This window comes from Oncorhynchus kisutch, linkage group LG18 (assembly GCF_002021735.2).
Source record: "Oncorhynchus kisutch isolate 150728-3 linkage group LG18, Okis_V2, whole genome shotgun sequence".
Classification (NCBI taxonomy): domain Eukaryota; kingdom Metazoa; phylum Chordata; class Actinopteri; order Salmoniformes; family Salmonidae; genus Oncorhynchus; species Oncorhynchus kisutch.
This window is the reverse complement of record NC_034191.2, coordinates 45,489,004-45,514,149: the sequence shown is the minus strand read 5'-3', so window position 1 is coordinate 45,514,149 and position 25,146 is coordinate 45,489,004. Positions and strand designations below refer to the sequence as shown.

The following is a 25,146-nucleotide window of genomic DNA, read 5'->3' as shown; positions in this document are numbered from 1 at the left end:
CTGAGTCAATGGTGTTAATAAGAACCCTGAACATATTTATCAACACAGTAATGATGCCACATACCCATCTATTTGAGAGTTTTTACAAAACACATGCCACATTACCAATCAATTTGGATGTTGAACAGGTAATAAAGTGCTGATAACTGATAATGGATGGCCTTTGTGAGACCTTGGATTTAGTTCCTGAAATGAATTCAGGCTCATGTACTGTGACTCAACTGTTTATGATAAAGGGCTACGTGTCATACTGGTACAATTGAGGATCCGTTGAAGTCTCTATTTGGGCTGTTGTAATGGAATCTCAAATAGTGAGCTATGTTTTGGAGAATGACAGTGCCTATAATTCAACCATGGACGTAAATGTATTCATCATTGGATTCAACCCAAGAGTACGTAGTCAGATTATTTGAAAAAAAAAAAAAAAGTAGATCAAGATACTCACACAAGTTCGATAAACCTTTTTAATCTCAACAGCAAGTTAGCTTATGTGTGGTCAACATCAATGAAGGTAAATATAAAATTTGATTTTCTAACAGGTGTTTGTCAGCAGGAGGTGCAATTATGATACTGAAACACATCCACTACTGATCTTCATTATTTTCTGTATATTTTCAACTATTACTTAAATATTGCTATAATACTTTTTAAATGGCATATACTGATTGACCAAAAAAAGCACTGTCAAGAAGCTAAAACCAAGAAGCTCCTAACTCCACATGGTGGGGTTGTACAGGGAAACTTCTGAGGGGACTTTGGTTTTGTACCTCTGTAAAACCTGGGACTACTTATTTCCGGAAAGGATACCCCAAAATAAAAACAGAACGGAATTAAAACCAGAAAAGCTCAAATATTCTTATCTTAATTCAAAACAAAGTTTTTAAAAAAAGGCACACTGAACACTATTCACGCTCAACAATATTTTTTTCATCTTGAGAGCACTAAAGAGTCTCTAAACCCCTAATTTGTACAAAGCACAATGAACAAGTGTTATTCTCGCTGGTCTTTCTTTATAAGAACCAAATGTTGTGTCTCCACTTATTGAGATAAGACAGCGAATGGGTCCCTCACTTTTGTTTTAGTCTCCCGGGGAAGCAGCAGACTAGGCTAAACACCATTCTGACTACCACCGTCACCACATCTCTCACTCTAGCTACATTTCCTTTATCGCCTCGTAAAAGTGCTCCAGTAATTCAACTTCCACAGACAATCCTGCAGTCTATGGCTACGTCCAAAATGCCACCCTATTACCTATATAGTGCACTACTTTGACCAGAGCCAATAGGGCTCAGTTCAAAAGCATTGTACTATGGAGGGAATAGGGTGCCATTTGAGATGCAGATTTTGTCTCTGACCTCAAACACTTCGGTTTTTCATCCCATTTAATGAAAAGTAGAGTTATGTCTTCGTCAGAAATCTGTATGCTTCAAGTAGATTCAAAAGTTGTGTTCATTCGAAGCTTGTTGTAAGAGAGCCATGGTGAAACTTGTCAAAATTAATCCAGTGTCGGGTTACTAACGTCTTTTTCCCCCTTATTTTTTACAGCAACCTTTAGGTTAGAGAAATATTACTTCAGAAACCCAGTAAACCCACTGTTAGACCCACATCGGCTGCATACAACAGGAGGTATAAGGTCACAATTTGGAGATAAAACTCACCTAACAATAGCGCAGCAAACTGGATTTGATTGGACTTGACTTACAGTGGCTTGCAAAAGTATTCACCCTCCTTGGCATTTTTCCTATTTTGTTGCCTTTACAACCTGGAATTAAAAGTAGATTTTTTTGGGGGGGTTGTAATCATTTGATTTACACAACATGCTTACCACTTTGAAGATGCAAAATATTTTTGGGTGAAATAAGCAAGAGAGACATAACTTGGGCGTGCATGACTATTCACCCACCCAAAGTCAATACTTTGTAAAGTCACCGTTTGCAGCTACAAGTCTCTTGCGGTATGTCTCTATAAGCTTGGCACATCTAGCCACTGGGATTTTTGCCCATTCTTCAAGGCAAAACTGCTCCAGCTCCTTCAAGTTGGATGGGTTCCGTGGGTGTACAGAAATACTTTACCACAGATTCTCAATTGGATTGAGGTCTGGGTTTTGACTAGGCCATTCCAAGACATTTAAATATTTCCCCTTAAACCACTCGAGTGTTGCTTTAGCAGTATGCTTAGGGTCATTGTCATGCTGGAAGGTGAACCTCCGTCCCAGTCTCATATCTCTGGAAGACTGAAACAAAACAGGTTTCCCCTCAATAATTTCCCTGTATTTAGCACCATCCATCATTCCTTCAATTCAGACCACTTTCCTAGTCCCCGTCGATGAAAAACATTCCCCCAGCATGATGCTGCCACCACCATGCTTCACTGTGGGGATGGTATTCTCGGGGTGACGAGTGGGGGTTGGGTTTGCGCCAGACATAGCATTTTCCTTGATGGCCAAAAAGCTAAATTTTAGTCTCCTCTGACCAGAGTACCTTCATCCATATGTTTGGGGAGTCTCCCACATGCCTAATGGCAAACACCAAATGTGTTTGCTTATTATTTTCTTTAAGCAATGGCTTTTTTTCTGGCCACTCTTTCGTAAAGCCCAGCTCTGGAGTGTATGGCTTAAAGTGGTTCTATGGACAGATATTCCAATCTCTGCTGTGGAGCTTCGCAGCTCCTTCAGGGTTATCTTTGGTCTCTTTGTTGCCTCTCTGATTAATGCCCTCCTTGCCTGGTCTGAGTTTTGGTGGGCGGCCCTCTCTTGGCAGGTTTGTTGTGGTGCCATATTCTTTACATTTTTTTAAATAACGGATTTAGTGGTGCTCCGTGGGATGTTAAGTTTCAGATAAAAAAAATTCTAACCTAACCCTGATCGGTACTTCTCCACAACTTTGTCCCTGACCTGTTTGGAGAGCTCCTTGGTCTTCATGGTGCTGGCTTGCTTGGTGATGCCCCTTTGCTTAGTGGTGTTGCAGCCTTTCAGAACAGGTGTATATATACTGAGATCATGTGACAATTAATTAGTTAGATTGCACACAGGTGGACTTTGTGACTTCTGAAGGTAATTGGTTGCACCAGATCTTATTTAGGAGCTTCATAGCAAAGGGGGTGAATACATATGCACACCACTTCAGATTTGACATTTTATTTTTTGAAACAAGTAATTTTTTTCACTTCACCAATTTGGACTATTTTGTGTATATCCATTACATGAAAACCAAATAAAAATCCATTTAAATTACAGGTTGTAATGCAACAAAATAGGAAAAACGCCAAGGGGGATGAATACTTTTGCAAGGCACTGTATTCCTTTTAGCTCCTAGTGAAGCAAAGGGCCTCAAACTGATTTGTGTAGTTTGTTGGAAATATCTAGCCGATTTATACAATTCATTTTGTTATCTGCTGCGATGGTATTAGTGGGGGGATTATCTCATCACGGTCTACGCAGTGATGAGCGGTCACTGTGGATATGTTGGCTGTGAGTCATCATACTGGAATTCTCCCCAAAAACACCACACATTAAAGTACGACTTTCTGGTGAGGAAAAAGCCTGTTGATTCAATATTGCTACAATAAAATATTGACTAACACTGCACTTATCAAGTGCGCATTAATTCATTACTTTGTCTCTTGTTCGTTTATTATTTTTACTACTTCAAAACACCCAATGTGTTTTTAAGTTCTTGGCCTACTTCAATACAAAATAGCATCTTTGTCGTTTGGTTTGTGCTTTCGGTAAGCCAAATTCCGTTGTGCACGTCTTCCAAAAACGACAAAACTGTGCTAAGTTTTCTTGCATCGTCCAGCACTTGTTCTCGACGGGGCCGCTGCGGCTGCAGTCAGCTTTGAGGCAGTTGTGTTCCTGTGGAGCGATATCACTTCACATGTGACACCCCCCATCATGGCAACATCCATCCACACACACCCAGCCAGCCATCCATGCTGGCACACCCCCATCACCCAGGCAGCCTCCAGGCCTGGGTCCTTGCATAGGGCTGATGGGAACAGAGAAGTGGGAAGGGAGATCGGGAGGATTTCGGGAGGATTTTGGTAGAAAGGTTCTGAGGTTGGTTCACCACAACTAAAAAAATAGTATTCATTGATACAAAAAAACAACACTTCCCCTCCCTGTACCTTGACCCCCAACTCCACTCCATGACATCTACGACATGATGCTGTGTAGATTTTCAACTGTCGGTAATACTGCTTTCTCCCCACAGTTCTACCGGCTTCAGTTCACCAGTAGGAAGCCATGCTGCGAGTCTACAGTCTCCATCATCTCGCTGTCCAGAAAGGAGTCCTGGAGCTCGGTGGGTAACGCCAGCCCCTCATACCCGGCAACAGGGGCCTCTCCTGGGCCAGGCCGGTGCGGCTGCCCGGGGTCCAGGTGGAACTCGTATTGCTCTGGATAAAGTGCCTCTTGCGGAGTGTGGAATTGGCCCTGCTGGTCACACAGCTGGTAGCTGTATCCCAGGGCCTCAGGGTGCTGGTTCTGCAGCTGGCCAACCAGGGCAGGGGGCATTAACACTGGGCTGAGGTGGGAGTGAGGGTGGGGGTAGTGCTGGGCCAGGTAGTGGTCGTAGACCAGGTTGGCACTGGGCTCAATGAAGGGGCTGAGGGCCTGGGTGTAGGGAGGGGAGGCCTGGGAGCTGCCCTGCTGCTGGTGGGCCCCAGCCATGGCCCCCTGCTGCTGTGGATTGTGTATTGCCCCTGGGTCCCCTGGATAGGAACCTTCCACTATCTGCATCTGGTTGAAGTAGGCTTGGAGGTGGGTCTGCTTCTGGAGGTACATCCTCTTCTGGTGCAACCTGAAGATATAGTGATATAGGTTACAGCGACAACCAGAAAAATAAGATGGCGGAGGGATCTGTTTGATAAGTATGAATAGTCTAATAATGTACCTATGCTCCTGCAGCTGTTGCTCTAGACTCCGAGGATTCTCCTTACAGAAGAGCTGGCAGCTAGCAGGACTCACATTAGCCATAACACTAGCTTTCTGTAAGGGACAGAGTGGGAAATAAGAGGGATTCAATAATTTTATCTGTGGTTGCAATGAGGGTGACCAGTCTCAAATGTGCCATCCATAAACATTGACAAATATAAAATTACAATGAAATGTATATAAAATCGTACAGTAATGCATACAAACTAACAAATGATTAGCCATTTTCAATTGTAATTGATTACTCCCCTAATAAATATTTTGATAAATACAAGCTAGATTTGAGTCGTGTTTTGGTACCTGTGCGAGATATTGTGTCTCCAGGCTCTGTCTTCGGGACAGTATAGGCTGGGCACCACCATGGTATAAAGCTAAGTTATCCTCGTGCTTAGATGCCTCACCCTGAAAACACACAAGAGTTCAGAGGTTACACTCACAATCACACTAGGTTACAGACCGCCTACGCACACACAAACACAGAGCAGGGTTTCCGTTTGCCAGTAATTGCCAGCTTTTGGCAAAATGAATACGTAAAGCAGTTAAATAAAATTGTCGGTGGCCAAATTGACCGGGAGAAAAAACAATCCCAATGAAAAATCCTTGTTATTAATTGATGGAAATTTGACAGTCATACTAATTTTGTGGAAATAAATTTGGGCATGTGCATTGTTGTTAGTTATCAGGTCTTATTTATCACACGAGCACAGCATACAGGGCCTATTTTCAGCTAAATATCACTTGTCAGACAGTGCTAGAGCTGCTGTAGCGCCACAGCTTGTTACTGCTGGAGTGAAACGTGCTTTTAGTCCAGTCATTTCGCAACAATTCTAAATGCAATCGCATATTAAAAACAGTTTATCACCACCACAATTAGATTGTTTAATTTTTACCCGTTTTCCTTCCCAATTTTCTGATTACGATCTTGTCTCATCGCTGCAACTCCCCAACGGGCTCAGAGAGGCGAAGGTAGAGTCATGCGTCCTCCGAAATTCGACCCGCCAAACTGCGCTTTTAACATCCGCTCGCTTAACCCGGAAGCCAGCCCACCAATGTGTCGGAGGAAACACCGTTCAACTGACAACCATAGTCAGCCTGCAGGCGCCTGCCACAAGGAGTCGCTAGAGAGCAAGGAGCCAAGTAAAAGCCCCCCCCGGCCAAACTAAAGTGCCTTAGACTGCTGAGCCACTCGGGAGGCCAAGAGCTACTATTTTTATTTCTCAAATGGTAATTGAAGCATGCCTTCCATTCGCCATTCAAGTGCATAGGCAACAGTAGGCAGGCTGTCAGTGCATCACTTTGCAATGTGAGCTGGAGGCAGTTTGCATTTTGAATGTTTTACATCATTTTGAGTCTTACCTTGCTTCATAGTAGCATAGGCAAATTCTGACCATATTTTTTTATTTTTATAAAGACTGCCATTAAAAATGTCATTGTCCAAAAGCACAATCCTTGTCATATTAGTACCCCATCCTAGTTGTTGCAACTTTAGATTCCCCTTCTTTCTAAGTTTAGAGATTTATCATTAGCAAGTCTTCCATCCAAATGGCGACAGACTCATGCAAATATTCAAAAATATGCTTACTCACTTTCCATCAAATTGACTTGTTGCAAATAAAACGCTTTACGTGATCCCTTTTGCGGTTAAATTCCCATGTATCAAATAAAATCAATTAACTTTCCTTTTTCTCACGAAAAAGTTTACATTATATAGCGAGTATGCCCACTCTGGTACTGGCACGTGCACTCTAGCTAACAGCGCTATCTGCACGCTTTTATCCTACACGTACTTTACACAAAGGTTGGATGTAAAACCTGGTTATATAGTCACATATGGAACCGCTCACATCAGGTGCACTGTTTAGAATGGTGTGATCCCACAAATTGCATTTTGACAAATGTTTAAAATGACGTTTTATTGGCTTCATTACAGCAGTTGCATGTTACGTTAAGAAGACTTACCATAATCTAAATATGATTACTGTCATTCTGAGCACCGTGGGTGGACGCCTTAATGGGTTATGAACCCTATGCATATGGGTCCGATAAATCTCTGATGGCCGGTAAATTAAAATCTTCCCGGTAAGGAAACCCTGAAGCAGAGGCGCACACACACATATACACACACAAAGCTCCACTGAGTAAAGTTATTGCCACTCTTGTATACAGGGCCAATGTATTGTTGCTGACTGTGTATAGTAATTGTGTGGTAAGCAACTATAGGGACCTTGTAGACAAGACATGCTGCCAATCAGCCCTTAGACCACCAGTGCTGTGTCTCAAATGGGACCCTATTCCAAATCCCTGTAGAGTGCACTATTTTTGCCCAGAGCTCTGGTCAACCAACCACACAGGCCTTGTGTTTACACGCAGCAACCACTGTTCTAGGGCAAGGGAAATGGATGCACTGATTCACAGATTGATCACGCTCTCTCTGTAGGGGCCATTGAATTGACTCGTTGTTGCCTGTTTACAAGCAGCAGCCAACGGTGAATCAGTTCAGTCACTCTCCCTCTTTCTCATATTACCTCAACAACAATGGCTGTATTCACTATGTGCAGCACCAGGGGTTGACTGACTGTCAACAAGGGGACAATTGGCTACCTCTTCGTCCGGACGGAACATTATATAACCAGCCTCGTCTGTGATTCACCGGCTGGCTGGCTAACAGATCACTGGTGAGGTCGGGACAGGTGCTGCTGGGTGGGGTCAAAACAAGACATGGTAATAATGTTTGTACCATGTTTTGTGCTGCTACCATGTTGTCATGTAGTGTTGCTGCCATGCTATGTTCATGTCTTAGGTCTCTCTTCATGTAGTGTTATCACGACGAGAGACGTGTTTTGTCATATTTTTAATCAAATATAATTTGTCACATGCGCCGAATACAACAGGTATTCACCTTAAAAAGTGAAATGCTTACTTACAAGCCATAACCAACAATGCTGTTAAAATAAATAATTAAAAACACAAAAAAAGTAACATAATTAAAGAGCAGCAGTAAAATAACAATAGCGGGCTATATACAGGGGTACCGGTACAGAGTCAATGTGTGGGGGCACCAGTTAGTCGAGGTAATTGCGGTAAAATGTACACATGGGGGGGAATAAATAGCCTGGATAGCCATTTGAGTAGATGTTCAGAAGTCTTATGGCTTGGGGGTAGAAGCTGTTTAGAAGCCTATTGGACCTAGTCTTGGCACTCCGGTACAGCTTGCCATGCTGTAGCAGAGTCTATGACTAGGGTGTCTAGAGTCTTTGACAATTCTTAGGGCTGTCCTCTGAAACCGCTTGGTATAGAGGTCTTGGATGGCAGGAAGCTTGGCCCCAGTGACGTACTGGGCCGTACGCACTACCCTCTGTAAGTGCCTTGCAGTCGGAGGCCGAGCAGTTACCATACCAGGCAGTGATGCAACCAGTCAGGATGCTCTCGATGGTGCAGCTGTAGAACCGTTATAGGATCTGAGGACCCATGACAAATCTTTTCAGTCTGAGGGGGAAAAGGTGGCCGTGACCCCTTCAAAACGGTCTTGGTGTGTTTGGACTATTTTAGTTTGTTGGTGATGTGGACAAGGAATTTGAAGCTCTCAACCTGCTTCACTACAGCCTCGATGGGAATGGGGGTGTGCTCGGTCCTCTTTTTCCTGTAGTCCACAATCATCTACTTTGACTTGATCACGTTGAGAGGTGGTGCCAGCGCAACATGGTAAGGTCTCGGACTTCCCTAAAGCTGTCTGTTGTGTAATCGGCAAACTTAATAATGGTGTTGGAGTCGTGCCTGGCCGTGCAGTCATGAGTGAACAGGGAGTACAGGAGGGGACTGAGCACGCACCCCTGAGGGGCTCCCGTGTTGAGGATCAGCGTGGCGGATGTGTTGTTACCTACCCTGACCACCTGGGGGTGGCACGTCAGGAAGTCCAGGATCCAGTTGCAGAGGGAAGCGTTGAGTCCTAGGGTCCTTAGCTTAGTGATGAGCTTTGAGGGCACTATGGTGTTGAACGCTGAGCTGTAGTCAATGAACAGCATTCTCACATAGGTGTTCTTTTTGTCCAGGTGGGAAAGGGCCGTGTGGAGTGCAATAGAGATTGCTTCATCTGTGGATCTGTTAGGGCGGTATGCAAATTGAGTGGGTCTAGGATTTCAGGGATAATGGTGTTGATATGAGTCATGACCAGCCTTTCGAAGCACTTCATGACTACAGACGTGAGTGCTACGGGTCGGTAGTCATTTAGGCAGGTGTTCTTGGGCACAGGGACTATGGTGGTCTGCTTGAAACATGTTGGTATTACAGACTCAGACAGGGAGAGGTTGAACATTTCAGTGAAGACACTTGCCAGTTGGTCAGCGCATGCTCAGAGTACACGTCCTGATAATCCATCCAGCCTTGTGAATGTTGACCTGTTTTAAAGGTCTTACATTAGTCCTGCAGAGAGCGTGATCACACAGTTGTCCAGAACAGCTGATGCTCTCAGGCACGTTTCAGTGTTACTGGCCTCGAAGCGAGCATAGAAGTAATTTAGCTCGTCTGGTAGGCTCGTGTCACTGGGCAGCTCTCGGCTGTGCTTCCCTTTGTAGTCTAATAGTTGGCAAGCCCTGCCACATCCGACGAGCATTGGAGCCGGTGTAGTACGATTGGATCTTAGTCCTGTATTGATGGTTATAGCCGGAGTGCATTTCTTATAAACTTCCGGGTTAGAGTCCTGCTCCTTGAAAGCGGCAGCTCTACCCTTTAGCTCAGTGCGGATGTTGCATGTAATCCATGGCTTCAGGTTGGGTATGTACTGTGGGGACATCATCATCAATGCACTTGACGAAGCCAGGAACTGATGTGGTGTACTCCTCAATGCCATCAGAAGAATTCCAGAACATATTCCAGTCTGTGCAAGTAAAACAGTCCTGTAGCTTAGCATCTGCTTTATCTGACCACTTTTTTTATTGACCGAGTCACCGGTGCTTCCTGCTTTCATTTTTGAAAGGAATCAGGAGGATAGAATTATGGTCAGATTTGCCAAGCTTTGTACAGTGACTCTGGGTGTGGAGTAAAGGTGGTTTATAGTTTCTTACCCCCTTTAGTTGCACATTTAACATGCTGGTGGAAATTTGGTAAAACGGATACGGATATAAGTTTCCCTGCATTAAAGTTCCCGGGCCACTAGGTGTGCCACCTCTGGATGAGCATTTTCCTGTTTGCTTATGGCGGTATACAGCTCATTGAGTGTGGTCTTAGTGCCAACATCGGTCTGTGGTGGTATGTGGACAGCTATGAAATATACAGATAGTGTGGCTACTGCTTATCATGAGATACTCTACCTTGAGAGTTCCTTAGATATCGTGAACCAGCTGTTTAAAAATATACATAGACCGCCACCCCATGTCTTACCAGAGACAAGTCTGTTATATCCTGCCGATACAGTGTAAAACCCGCTAGCTGTATGTTGTTCATGTCGTCGTTCAACCACGACTCAGTGAAACATAAGCTATTACAGTTTAATGTCCCGTTGGTAGTTTGCTCGTATGTCATCCATTTTATTTTCCAATGACTGCATGTTTGCCAATAGAACGGATGGCAGCGGGGTTTCCTCGCTCGCCTACAAATTCTCAGAAGGAAGCCCGACCTCCGCCCCCCTTTTCTCCGTCTTCTCTTCACGCAAATGACAGAGATCTGGGTCTGTTCGCAGGAAAGCAGTATATCTTTCACGTCGGACTCATTAAAGGAAAAGGCTTCTACCAGTTCGTTGTGAGCAATCGCTGTTCTGATATCTATAAGTTATTTTCAGCCATAAGAAACAGTAGCAGCAACATTATTTTAAAAATAAGTAAAAAAATAAGAAACGAACCAAATAACACAGTTGGTTAGGAGCATGTACAACGTCAGCCATTCTAATCCCAGCCCCCTGTCCCCGCAAGAGGCCTTTTGGTAGGCCGTCATTGTAAATTAGAATTTGTTCTTAAATTACTTGCCTAGTTAAATAAAGGTTAAATAAAATACATTTTAAAAAATCAAGACAACGAGCAGAATCCCCATTTTGTAGCTTTTTGTCATTGTTGCTAACTATCTCGCTGTCTGTCTGTTCCATCCTCTCCTGACACTTTGGAGACAGTACTGACCTGCAGCGTGGGGTCCAGCAGGTTCTGCAGGTTTGCATGGAGCCCCTCCTCCCCGGAGCCCATCTGCTCGTACATCTGTTTGTTCAGCTCCAGGATGCCTTTGGTCCGTGCCAGGTTCTGGAGATGCTGCCGGAACGCAACCAGACCTGACAACAGAGTTAGGAGTCAGGGGATTTTAGCATCCAAACTAATCGTTATAACCCGGTTCCCTTGTATTTATCCGACTGAAATTACATAGCTATCACTTCTAGCCTACTTCCTCTACCGCCTGCAGGGAGAGAGTATGTACGTCATGAGTGTGTGTATTGGTGGTGTGCATCTCTGGCTTCTAAAAGGCTGGGTGACTGTTCCTGACGGCGTGAACCATGGGACCTGACTCATCCTAATGATAAGGCTATATAAAGATTTGAGACGCTCCTCCACGTCTCCCCCTGCAGCGGGAAAGGCAGAACCCAGCCGCTGATTCACTGACGTTTCAAACAGTGACTCTAAGCTCCTGCTGGGTGTGTGTGTGTGTGCAGACTGAAGAGGCAGCTGGGGGGGGGGGAAACAACACGTCTACTAATACATTTTAAGGTCTCTATTAATTGAGTTACTTTACACGGTGCTTCTGCAACGGGATGAAAAATTCAACAGAGCTATGTAGGCCAAACCTTCAAAAGCACAGTCTGATTCACAAAATGAATCATCAAAGAGAGAGAAGAAAATAAGAGAACGAGACAATTTTCAGCTTGAAAATGTCCAGGGGTGAAAATGTGCAGGGGTGAGAATGAAGCTGGAAAGAAGGAGAGAAAGATACACGAAGAACGAGATGGGTAAAGAGACTACCAGTGGATCTCACCTTGTGTGAGGGAGGTGTCGGAGGCGCGGCGGCCCTCCCTGAAGCTGATGGGAGAACGGTTGTGGGCCTCCCTCTTCTGGGAGCTCAGGGCCTGCATGGTGGGGTTGGGGGGCCGCTGGCTCATGAAGGGGCCCTGGGTCACGTGGGACCCCGAGCTGTGGGTGTTGGCCAGGATCACCTCGCTGAGAGAGGGGGCGTCCTCCAGCAGACCCAGGTCACTGTGCAAGGAGCCCATGTCGTAGCCCATGTCAGAGTCCACACTGCCCAGGGACGGGTTGTGGCCCATGGTGAACAGTTTATCTGTTGGTTCACAGAAATACAGGAAAGCAAGGGTTCATTGACAGTACTACTGATGGATTGGATATTGCTCTAATTGGGTCACAGGTTTTTCAGGGTAGGGTTGGCACAATTATCATATAAACGTGTAACCGTTAATTATGGACAACTAACCATTGTTTTCATACATTCATGTTATGATAAGGGAATCAACTTTATATTTATGTAGATATAGTTTACCCAATAGGAGTTAAGTAGGTAGGAAGTAGGTAAAGTTAAACAATCATTTTACGAGCAGAACGGCATGGTGGGGAGGAGACGCTTCATTTCCAAAAGTTCAAAGCAATAGTTAGAGACAAGGGTGTCACTAAAGCTGTGTTGTATTCATTAGGTATGTGATAGTACATTTTAAAAGATGCATTACATTACGAGCTCAACATTTTCAACAAAATGATAATTATGAATATAACCGCGGCCATTTGCATGACAACTAATCGTTACCCAAAACTCCATAGTTGTCACAGCCCGTTTTCCGGGTAAGGTTGCCGGTCAGGAAAGATTCCAGAGCGGTATACTACAAAGCAAGATCAATGACTTAGCCAGTTAACTTTCCAGAATATTCTGAAATAAAACATTTTTAAGAAGATAAGCATGAAATGGGCATGGTCTAATTGCCTCAACAACCATAATACACTAAGTTTAGCTTTCTTAAATGAACCAGAAAATCGATTGTAATTTCTGGTTGTTTATCAAAGTTAACGCATTGATCCTGCTTTGTAGTGTGTACCCCTCTGGCCTTAGCTAATAAAAATTTAAACCAGCCATCCACTCATCCATCCACCTATCAATAAATGTGGTGCCTTTAAAATAACAATTTCCACTGGAAGCGCACATTTTCACCATTCACAAACGCAATACTTGCTGGCTTAGCAGATCAACAACCCATCGTATGAACACAGCCCTATGTCCCCTATCTAGCCAATGGCGTATAAGATTCTCTAATGTCCCAGAACCTTGGTTCAGATCTTACCTTGGTTGATGACGGGGCCCAGCTCATTAGTAACCTCGGACAGGGTGTGTCGGCGCTGGCCGAAGCGGGCCGTCTGGAAGGCGGAGAAGAAGTGGGCGGGGTCGTCCTCGGCGTCGGGCTCCTCCGTCTCTATGCCCTCGTCGATGGACGTCTCCATCATGTTACTGGGTGACGACACGCTGGACTTGCGCAGCACTGTGGGGGGCAGGGGGTCCAGCATACAGCCGTTCACCTAAAGGCAAAGACAGGGAGAGGCATGGGGAGTTACTTGCTAGAGCAATTAATTTAGCTTAATCCATTTGACTAAATTTCAAAGACAGTGCACAGTAATCATCATTTTTTTTTTTTTTTTTTTTTATTTCACCTTTATTTAACCAGGTAGGCTAGTTGAGAACAAGTTCTCATTTGCAACTGCGACCTGGCCAAGATAAAGCATAGCAGTGTGAGCATACAACAAAGAGTTACACATGGAGTAAACAATTAACAAGTCAATAACACAGTAGAAAACAAAGGGGGGGTCTATATACAATGTGTGCAAAAGGCATGAGGAGGTAGGCAAATAATTACAATTTTGCAGATTAACACTGGAGTGATAAAAGATCAGATGGTCATGTACAGGTAGAGATATTGGTGTGCAGAAGAGCAGAAAAGTAAATAAATAAAAACAGTATGGGGATGAGGTATGTGAAAAGGGTGGGCTATTTACCAATAGACTATGTACAGCTGCAGCGATCGGTTAGCTGCTCAGATAGCTGATGTTTGAAGTTGGTGAGGGAGATAAAAGTCTCCAACTTCAGCGATTTTTGCAATTCGTTCCAGTCACAGGCAGCAGAGTACTGGAACGAAAGGCGGCCAAATGAGGTGTTGGCTTTAGGGATGATCAGTGAGATACACCTGCTGGAGCGCGTGCTACGGATGGGTGTTGCCATCGTGACCAGTGAGCTGAGATAAGGCGGAGCTTTACCTAGCATAGACTTGTAGATGACCTGGAGCCAGTGGGTCTGGCGACGAATATGTAGCGAGGGCCAGCCGACTAGAGCGTACAAGTCGCAGTGGTGGGTGGTATAAGGTGCTTTAGTGACAAAACGGATGGCACTGTGATAGACTGCATCCAGTTTGCTGAGTAGAGTGTTGGAAGCCATTTTGTAGATGACATCGCCGAAGTCGAGGATCGGTAGGATAGTCAGTTTTACTAGGGTAAGCTTGGCGGCTTGAGTGAAGGAGGCTTTGTTGCGGAATAGAAAGCCGACTCTTGATTTGATTTTCGATTGGAGATGTTTGATATGAGTCTGGAAGGAGAGTTTGCAGTCTAGCCAGACACCTAGGTACTTATAGACGTCCACATATTCTAGGTCGGAACCATCCAGGGTGGTGATGCTAGTCGGGCATGCAGGTGCAGGCAGCGACCGGTTGAAAAGCATGCATTTGGTTTTACTAGCGTTTAAGAGCAGTTGGAGGCCACGGAAGGAGTGTTGTATGGCATTGAAGCTTGTTTGGAGGTTAGATAGCACAGTGTCCAAAGACGGGCCGAAAGTATATAGAATGGTGTCGTCTGCGTAGAGGTGGATCAGGGAATCGCCCGCAGCAAGAGCAACATCATTGATATACACAGAGAAAAGAGTCGGCCCGACATTGATGCTCAAGTGTCAGCAAAAGAGCAAATTTTCATCCATACTCGCTAGAGTTGGGGATCGAACTGGGTTTCTAACCCAGACTCTCAGGGCATTATCTCTAGGGAGCTAACACGAGTTCCCAGCAAGGTGAGAGAGGGTCTCTCCTTAACGCCTGTTATGCTTCACTCTGACATGAATGGGAACTCCTTCTCTGTCACACACGCTTACACGCACGGCCTAAGAGGGTGAAACCATTCATCAGGACATGGCACCTCTCTCGGTTACATGACCAGGCAGCTTTCCCCTAATGTACACATCCAGAGGGTGCTCTTTACTTGTTATTGGAGTGGACAGCTCTGGAGCTACAGAAACACAATCTACTGCAAGGATTGGGGAATGGATGGGTAAACAAAATGTGTGTGCCATTTCTATCCCGCCCTCCCTTTCCCCCCGTTGCTCAGACACTGTGAGAGGGGGAGAGGGGTGGGAGTCTGGAATGCATGCACAGGAAGTGTGCTTTGGCCGAAAGCACAGCGAGAGACTCTCCCACAGACACAGGCACACTGAGACACAATCACACTCGCTCATCAAACACACACACACACACACACACAATGTCTCTTGCTCACACAGCATCTCGCTCTCGCACACACACCCCTCGCTGACACGGATCAACTGAATGAGTTGCCGGGGAAACCAGAACCCTGGGCTCCTCCAGTCAGAGCTGCTTTGTACAATTCCTGATCCCAGTTTCCTGAAGCGTGCTGGGCCAGGAATGCTGCCTGTTACTCAACACACTGGGGAGGGAGAGGGGCTGGCTGCTCAAACCCAGGCCACACCAGGCTATTACAGCACACTATACCCTATTTAGTACACTAGTTTGACCAAAAGTAGAGCACGAAATAGGTAACAGAGTGCCATTTGGGATTCATTCCTAGTACCTACAGTGCCTAGAGCAAGCAGGGGCTCATCAGGAGTGAGGGAGGGCAGAGGGAAAAGCCTCAACAGACAGCATCCTGGACATGTGTCCTGCTGGTGCTCCTGCTACTGAGATTATTCTAGTTCCTTGTTCTTGAGTGGACCTGCCATGTTCACTCACCAAGATAACACTTGAGCGGTGCTTTGATTTAATCTCTAGCAAGTCATTCTTTTTTACGAGGGTTAATATAAAAATAAAAAGGCAATTTTTTTTGTTGTAAAAGTGATAAATAACGAAGTGGTTCAAATAAAACTAGTATAGGGTCTGTGTGTAAGGCAGTTTTTCGAATGCTAAAGCCTGGCCAGGCTGGAAGAAAGGTCACAGTCTGGCACAGATAAAGACAGAAACTTAGCAGAGAGGGAGTAGGGAGAGAGAGTCTGGGTCCAGACCTGCAGGGGCAAGAGTACAGCGGATGTCACATGGGCCAATGCTAAGTGTGCATGTGGTCATAGTGTGTGTGTGTGTGTGTGTGTGTGAGAAAGAGGTCTCTAACTGTGCCTGAGCTGTAGAGAATTGGGCAGCTGTCACGTCAGATGTGTGGCCCCAGCGAGTGAGACAGACAGGGCTGAGTGGAGTGGCTTACGTAAGCTGGCGAGGGACAGCTGTGCCTTGCCTGCTGTGCGGTTACTGTTAGAACCAGCCAGCCCAGTGCCTCAGCCTTAAGGGCTCTGGGGAGCTGCTCACAGGGTAGAACACATCCCTCCTTTCCCCATCTGACAACCAGGCTGTGGAACAGTGCACAGACTGTGTCCCAAATAGTACCCTGCTCCTTATATAGTGCACAGGGAATCTATGAGCCCTAATCAAAAGTAGTGCACTATAAAAGGGAATAGAGTGCCATTTGGGACGCAGCAGAGGAAAAGGGGGCCATCCAAGTAGCACTAGCAGCCGGTGCCGGTCAGGAGGGGTCAGAATAGGACAGGATAGGCCAGGGGATTTGAACAAGGTTAACACCCAGACATGTTCCCAGCTTATGTACTCTACCGTGGAGCCCCGTTCTCAGTGAAATGTGAGTCAGAGCTCTTTCATAACAAAACTGTGACGTAAACACCACCATCCATCACTCAGAGCCTCAAAGGCAGTGCACTATAATGGCACCATATTCCCTTTATAGTGCGCCACTTTTGACCAGGGCCCAGGTCAAAAGCAGTGCACTACTAAATAGGATGCATTTAGGATGCAAATTAGTCGGAACTAGCTAGAAACTCCCACACAAGGTATAAAAGGGGGTAAGAGGGGACTGGGGCTGGACTATGTCACTCCTCCGCTGATTTTGTGTTGTTGTTCTATTGAGTGCCAAACTGGCAACGCTCCCTTCTCTCACTGCCTGGCTATGGGGAGTTGGGGACAGTCTTGAACAAAGAGCTCCCTGGGGAGGGAGGGAGAAAGGATGAGTGGGCTAAACCAAACAAAACAGACAAGAGTCCCCTCTTGGATAACTCAACAGCAGTGGCCAGTCGGGTTGGGGTGGCCTTGGGGGAGGATCGGTCCTGTTGTAATCAGTGCTCCATGGGGTTGTGTTCAGTTAGGAGAAAATGTTCTGAAATCTTTTCAAACAGAGGTACTCCCTGAGTTTGTCCAATGCGGAAAAAAATAAAAATAAATTTTAATAAAATAAAATAACGATGTTCGTGTTGCAATTTGTTTTGCTACGATGTGCCCTTATGAGCACAACCCAGATCTGTTCCCACATGACACTGACCGTGTGTATTTCTGTGCAAACATAATGTTTATAATTTGTATATCAGAATTGAAGCATGAGTCTAAAATGCCAATCCATTTGATGACACTCTCCTTTATGGTTTTCTTCGAACTTCCCAAATGTACACTGTACTGCTGAAAAAAATAAAGGAAACACTTAAACAACACAATGTAACTCCAAGTTAATCACACTTCTGTGAAATCAAACTGTCCACTTAGGAAGCAACACTGATTGACAATAAATGTCCCATGCTGTTGTGCAAATGGAATAGACAACAGGTGGAAATTATAGGCAATTAGCAAGACACCCCCAATAAAGGAGTGGTTCTGCAGGTGGTGACCACAGACCACTTTCAGTTCCTATGCTTCCTGGCTGATGTTTTGGTCACTTTTGAATGCTGGCGGTGCTTTCACTCTAGTGGTAGCATGAGACGGAGTCTACAAACCCACACAAGTCGCTCAGGTAGTGCAGCTCATCCAGGATGGCACATCAATGCGAGCTGTGGCAAGGTTTGCTGTGTCTGTCAACGTAGTGTCCAGAGCATGGAGGTGCTACCAGGAGACAGGCCAGTACATCAGGAGACGTGGAGGAGGCCGTAGGAGGGCAACAACCCAGCAGCAGGACCGCTACCGCCGCCTTTGTGCAAGGAGGAGCAGGAGGAGCACTGCCAGAGCCCTGCAAAATGACCTCCAGCAGGCCACAAAGGGTGGTATGAGGGCCCGACGTCCACAGGTGGGGGTTGTGCTTACAGCCCAACACCGTGCAGGACGTTTGGCATTTGCCAGAGAACACCAAGATTGGCAAATTCGCCACTGGCACCCTGTGCTCTTCACAGATGAAAGCAGGTTCACACTGAGCACATGTGACAGACGTGACAGAGTCTGGAGACGCCGTGGAGAACGTTCTGCTGCCTGCAACATCCTCCAGCACGACCGGTTTGGCGATGGGTCAGTCATGGTGTGGGGTGGCATTTCTTTGGGGGGCCGCACAGCCCTCCATGTGCTCGCCAGAGGTAGCCTGACTGCCATTAGGTACCGAGATGAGATCCTCAGACCCCTTGTGAGACCATATGCTGGTGCGGTTGGCCCTGGGTTCCTCCTAATGCAAGACAATGCTAGACCTCATGTGGCTGGAGTGTGTCAGCAGTTCCTGCAAGAGGAAGGCATTGATGCTATGGACTGGCCCGCCCGTTCCCCAGACCTGAATCCAATTGAGCACATCTGGTCTCGCTCCATCCACCAACGCCACATTGCACCACAGACTGTCCAGGAGTTGGCGGATGCTTTAGTCCAGGTCTGGGAGGAGATCCCTCAGGAGACCATCCACCACCTCATCAGGAGCATGCCCAGGCGTTGTAGAGAGGTCATACAGGCACGTGGAGGCCACACACACTACTGAGCCTCATTTTGACTTGTTTTAAGGACATTACATCAAAGTTGGATCAGCCTGTAGTGTGGTTTTCCACTTTAATTTTGAGTGTGACTCCAAATCCAGACCTCCATGGGATGATAAATTTGATTTTCATTGATAATTGTTGTGTGATTTTGTTGTCAGCACATTCAACTAAGTATTAAATAAGAATATTTCATTCATTCAGATCTAGGATGTGTTATTTTAGTGTTCCCTTAATGTTTTTGAGCAGTGTAGTTTAACATATCAAATATTTAATATAACAAAATGCTTAAGTCCACTAACTCAGTGTTATCCAGCTGGAAAACTGGATAACACTCCACATAGTGGGTGTCTACAGGCCGGGGTGCTTCGGTTCAGAATAACTTGTAACCTTAGATGACATGGGGCGACTTGTTTGGAGTTGTGACTTACTTTAGGAGTGGCCACATCCTCGACCATGAAGCTGTGCTCGGGCAGAAGCGGCGACTGTGGGAAGTTAAAGGCATCAACAGAGGCTTGGGACAGCGCTGGGGAGCGTAGTAGACCCCGCACCACATGGGGCAGGAGACCCACCTGGGGGGAGCAACCGCTTGGCTCGCTCGGCTGTAGGGGAGATAGATGGAGGGGTACAGAGAGCACGAGAGAGAATGAGGGAGGAAGATAAGGAGACGAGAGAAAGAGATGAGGAAAAAAGTTGGATAGAAAGAGAATCAAAGAAAGAGGGTGACAAAGGGAGCGAAAAAGAAAAGAAAGGAAGTTGAATGGATAAGAGTGAGAAAAAAAGAAAAGACAGGGCAGTGAAAGGAAGAGAAAATATGTTTTATGAACAGCCAGGTGTGTGAATGTAAATGTCCTTGACCATTACAACCACAGACAGCCATACTAATGCACCACACAGACAGACCTGTCTTGTGGCGCCAAAAGAACGGCAACGAAGACAGAGAGGGTTACCTTGACGACAGTCTGCTCGGCGATGGTGCTGGGCCGGCGCTGGCGTACGTCAAGCCGCTGCTCCACAGGGAAACTGCAGCGGTGGGCATTGAGACGCTCCACCAGCAGGTAGTAGATAGCAGCAAAGTGGTTGTAACTCTTGTTCTGGAGCGACTGGACACAGGAATGTTAAAGCTGCAATATGTAACTTTTTGGGCGACCCTACCAAATTCACATAGAAATAGAAAGCAAATCTAAGAAGCGGTAGATCTGTTCTATGTGCACTATTTATATGCCTCCCGTCCTTAAGTTTCATTTTTGCGTCTTTTACTTTCTTTCGGGTTTTGTACACCAGCTTCAAAACAGCTGAAAATATAATATTTTTGTGTCATGGAAAATATATTGATTTATTTCACAGCGGTATAGATCAGTGGTTCCCAAACAGGGGTACTAGGACCCCTGGGGGTACTTGTCCTATCCACAGAGGGTTACTTGAGAAGAATCATAGGACAAATAAACAGCACCCACTAGGTGCTAAACACCCACTAAATTTTAGTAAGGTAAATTGTTAATATTCATCTATGCATGTGATGTCATCTAGTAACATCACTATGATGATATTCCTATGAAACTTAGTGAAAGAGTGAATCATAAAATCTATGCATGTAAAATAAATAAAAAATCTATGCATTTATGTGTACACACATATTACCGCCACATCGGGCGGTCACGAGTCATGAAGGCAGTCAAATTCCACGTAACCGTTTAGTCACGGTAATTAGGCTTCTCCAAAGTATGATGCTGCTGATGCTGATGGTCATTAGTAGCCTACCAAACTTGCTAACTGCTTGGGACTCAGCACTCTATTGTCCCTCTAAATCACTCTGACATCAATGCAAATGTGATCGAAAATCTAATCAAACACTTCATGAGAACCCATGAGCTCATGTTGCGCAACATTTCTAAAGGCTATGCAATTGTGCGATAAAACAAAGTGATGGCCTCTATTAAAAAGAGGCGGATCCTATCAGCTTTCTATAGGCTAGGCCTACTATAAGCAAATATTAAGCACGTTGCTTATCTTGAAAAACAGGAGTATAGCCTACCTGGCTGACATGAAAATGAACCACGGGAAAAGAGTCCTCCATTCGATATTTAAGTGCGGAGTGGACATGTTTTTTACTGCCTGTTTCGAGACAGGTGCATGATGGTCTATTCGAAATAATGGTCCATTCGAAATTCAAAAAGAATTTCACACATATTATTTAGTGTATGTAATGACAAGAAGAGTCTGATGGGTGACAATATTAGCTTATTACTTATGAATGATATATTATCACTACCAGCTTAAGGTAAGAAACCATTAGTGGTCAAATAACTTCTTAAAATTAAACATATTAAATCTGCTTTACAAGGGGTGTAGAGCCTAACTGGCATACATAAGTAGCGCGTGAGTTTCAAGTTTAGGGAAGAAAATGTTCACCATAAAAATGCACCTTTATAATAAAAGCATTACGTGCATAATATCATGTGGTCCCTTTTGATAATGGTGTTTTCCTGCTATAGTCTACGATTTTCTACGCGTATAATGTGAAAATTGCATCCCATAACTGTCCTAGACTATGTTTGGAATATTTATCTCTCGCACAGGTCAACTTTTGTACTATGAGGGATAGTAGATTGACAGAGGCTAGTGCTTTTGCTGTTTTTTAGGCCTACTCATCTTGTTGGCTGACGGAAAGTAAATGCGGACAGTTCTTCCAATATCTTCAATATGCACCTCGGACCATTGGATAAGCACGAGCGCAGTTGCGTCCGCAATGTGTGAGAAAGACCAGATCAGGAGTGAAAGGTGCATTTTTTTAAGAGTGCATTATGGCCCCACAAAGGCGTTCATTTCATCTCAACCTAGACACAGCACAGCAAAAATTGGATATCCAGAGTGCATCAAACATGATTTAGAGCTTGTTAATGGAAAAGTGCTTATTTTTGCATTTCAATGTTTCAACTTGCTGAAAACTGTCCACGGCGTTCATTTCATCTCAACCTAGACAGAGCACAGCAAAAATTGGACATCCAGAGTGCATCAAACATGATTTAGAGCTTGTTTATGGAAAAGTGCTTATTTCTGCATTTCAATGTTGTAACTTGCTGAAAACAGTCTACAGTGTTTTCATAACATCTCGAATAAACATAACAAAAACATTTTTTTATCCAGAGTGCTTCAATTCTAAGCATTATCAAGTGCTTGTCAAATTGTGAATGGCTGATGAAATTTCATGACCACCACACCCACCAAATTATTAGAATTGTATTATTAGCTAACTTTAGCCACCGCTAGCTAACAACCAACAGAAGTGATAGGGGCAATCATTCAAATTAAAATAAAAAAAACAAAAATATGAATAGTTCTGGGTCCAGAGTGATGCCTAGAGTATCTATGAGGGAATGTGTCACCCAACGCGACTTACATTTATGTGTACACACATTTTTTAGGTATAGGTGGCCCTGGGAATCGAACCCACTATCCTGGCTTTGCAAAAGCCATGTTCTACCAACTGAGCTACAGAGGACCACACCTGTGCTAACATCAACACTCATAATAGGGTGTCATTAGAGATACAGTATATTCACACTTGCACAACACATTGCTTCATTCTCTTTAGTATGCTAGTTAATGCTAGTGTACAAATGTACACTGGCATATAGTATGCAAGTACACAAAATTGTGTTGTTTTGCGACGAGGTGGGGGGCCGTCCAACCAAATCTTGCTTAGGGCCACCAAAAAGGTTAGAGCTGCTAGCGTAGATATTGTCTGCGTCCCAAATGGCACCCCCATTCCCTTTACAGTGTACTACTTTTGACCAGGGCCCTTTGGTCAAAAGTAGGGAACTATATAAGGAACAAAGCACCCTCTCTCGGCCATCTCTCACCTCGATGGTCTTGTGTTGGTCGATGCCCAGGCTGTGCATGAGTCGCAGAACCTGCTCACTGTACTCGCCCACGCTCAGGTCCCCCTCCTGTTGGTACAGCATGGGCCTCTGCACCGGCACATCCAGTGCCATCCACTTGTGTTCCTTGATCTGAGCCACTGACAGACGCTTGGACGGGTCCAGCACCAACATCCGCCGGATCAGGTGCTCGCAGTCTGAGAAGGGGAGGGGAAAATGAATAAAGATGGAGACAGAGAGAGGGGAACAAATCAATATACAATCCCTGGTACTCAGATCAATAACAGTTCTTACAATATCACTTGAGACATCATCTGATGACAGAGAGGAGTGTGCTCTCCTGTCACGTCTGACTTTCCACAATTGCCCCGACACAGACCATACACAACAACACGCAGCTCGGGACAGTGGTACTGTGTGTACGGAGTGTACCATGTACCGAGAGTACAGAAGGAAGAATACCCCCATTTGAGTGAAGAGAGCGCTCCGGCTAAAACGTTGGGGGAACAAAGCAGTTCTATTAAAGCAGGGCCGGCCACAGGGAAGGAGTGCCTCCACTACTCATGCTAAGAAAAACAGATGAGCTCAGGCAGGAATGCACAGCAGGCTTTCTCCCTCTTTTTTCTCTAACCCCCTCTCTCCTGTTCTCTTTCTATCCCCATCTCCCTCTCCCATTCTCCCTCTCTCAGAGGAGGAGGATGGAGAGACCTCTTATCCTTCAGTTAGCGGCTAAATGAGCTTGACGTCACCAACCTCTGGGTCTTAATAGGATTACTGCCCACTGGGCTGAGGTTCTGTTTTGTGCGCGTGCGTTTGTTTGTTTGTTTGTTTGTATCTGTGTGTGCGCGCACATCGGTCTGCCTGCATGCATGCGTCTCTGCTCTTCTCACCTCTTCGGCACGAGCAACGTACTCATCTTGCCTTCTGCGGTCTTATTTACAGTGCCTAAAGTATTCACACCCCTCGACTTCTTCCACACTTTCTTACAGCCTTAATCGAAAATGTATTAAATTGTTCATTAAATTGTTCATTATGAAAAAGCATAAAAAAAGGTTTATAGGCATTTTGTACATTTATAAAATAAAATGCATGTATTTAAAAAATATATATATATATCACATTAAAATACACTTAAGTTGGAGTCATTAAAACTTGTTTTTCAACCACTCCACAAATTTCTTGTTAACTATAGTTTTGGCAAGTTTTTCCAACACTTGTTTACAGAGATTATTTCACTTAATTCACTGTATCACAATTCCAGTGGGTCAGAAGTTTACATACACTCAGTTGAATGTGCCTTAAAAACAGCTTGGAAGATTCCAGAAAATGATGGCATGGCTTTAGAAGCTTCAGGTAGGCTAATTGACATAATTTGAGTCAATTGGAGGTGTACCTGTTGGATGTATTTCAGGCCTACCTTAAACTCAGTTGCTCTTTGCTTGACATGAGAAAATCAGACAAGACCTCAGGAAAAAAATGGTATACCTCCACAAGTCTGGTTCATCCATGGGAGCAATTTCCAAACGCACCACGTTCATCTGTACAAACAATAATATGTAAGTATAAACACCATGGGACCACACAGCCATCATATCGCTCAGGAAGAAGACATTTTCTGTCTCCTAGAGATTAACGTACTTTGGTGCAAAAAGTGCAAATTAGTCGCAGAACAGCAGCAAAGGACCTTAAAGATGCTGGAGGAAACCGGTACAAGTATCTATGTCCACAGTAAAACAAGTCTTATATCAACATAACCTGAAAGGAAACTCAACAAGGAAGAAGCCACTGCTCCAAAACCGCCATAAAAAAGCCAGACTACGGTTTGCAACTGCACATGGAGAAATGTCCTCTGGTCGGATGAAAAAAAAAATAGAACTGTTTGACCATAATGACCATCTTTATGTTTGGAGGAAAATGGGGAGGCTTGCAAGCTGAAGAACATCATCCCAACCATGAAGCACGGAGGAGAAAGCATCATGTTGTGGGGGTACTTTGCTGCAGGAGGGACTGGTGCACTTCACAAAATAGATGGCTTCATGAGGCAGGACAATTATGTGGATATATTGAAACAAAATCTCAAGACATCAGTCAGGAAGTTAAAGCTTGGTCGCAAATGGGTCTTCCAAATGGACAATGACCCTAAGCATACTTCCAAAGTTGTGGCAAAAAGACCAAAGAGTTCAATCTTGGTTTCTTCAGACCAGAGAAACTCCAAGCTGGCTATCATGTGCCTTTTACTGAGTGGCATCAGTCTGTTCACTCTACAATAATGACCTGATTGGTGGAGTGCTGCAGAGATGGTTGTCCTTCTGGAAGGTTCTCCCATCTCCACAGAGGAACTCTGAAGCTCTGTCAGAGTGACCATCTGGTTCTTGGTTACCTCCCCGACCAGCC

The 25,146-nt window shown here is 44.9% G+C and overlaps 1 protein-coding gene across 1 annotated transcript in view; it reads right to left on the bottom strand.

Annotated features, from left to right (window-relative positions):
* Positions 1-446: 446 nt before the first annotated feature.
* LOC109908855 (serine/threonine-protein kinase SIK2-like) overlaps positions 447-25,146 on the bottom strand; it is a 57,923-nt gene continuing 33,223 nt past the window's right edge. The window contains exons 7-15 of the mRNA XM_020507595.2: positions 22,735-22,949; positions 19,822-19,974; positions 19,303-19,473; positions 13,185-13,416; positions 11,879-12,178; positions 11,038-11,183; positions 5,234-5,335; positions 4,893-4,987; positions 447-4,799 (exon numbers count right to left, since the gene is read on the bottom strand). Of these exons, the coding sequence (XP_020363184.1) occupies positions 4,223-4,799; positions 4,893-4,987; positions 5,234-5,335; positions 11,038-11,183; positions 11,879-12,178; positions 13,185-13,416; positions 19,303-19,473; positions 19,822-19,974; positions 22,735-22,949 (1,991 nt within the window). The 3' untranslated portion in view covers positions 447-4,222. The remainder of the gene's footprint in view (positions 4,800-4,892; positions 4,988-5,233; positions 5,336-11,037; positions 11,184-11,878; positions 12,179-13,184; positions 13,417-19,302; positions 19,474-19,821; positions 19,975-22,734; positions 22,950-25,146) is intronic.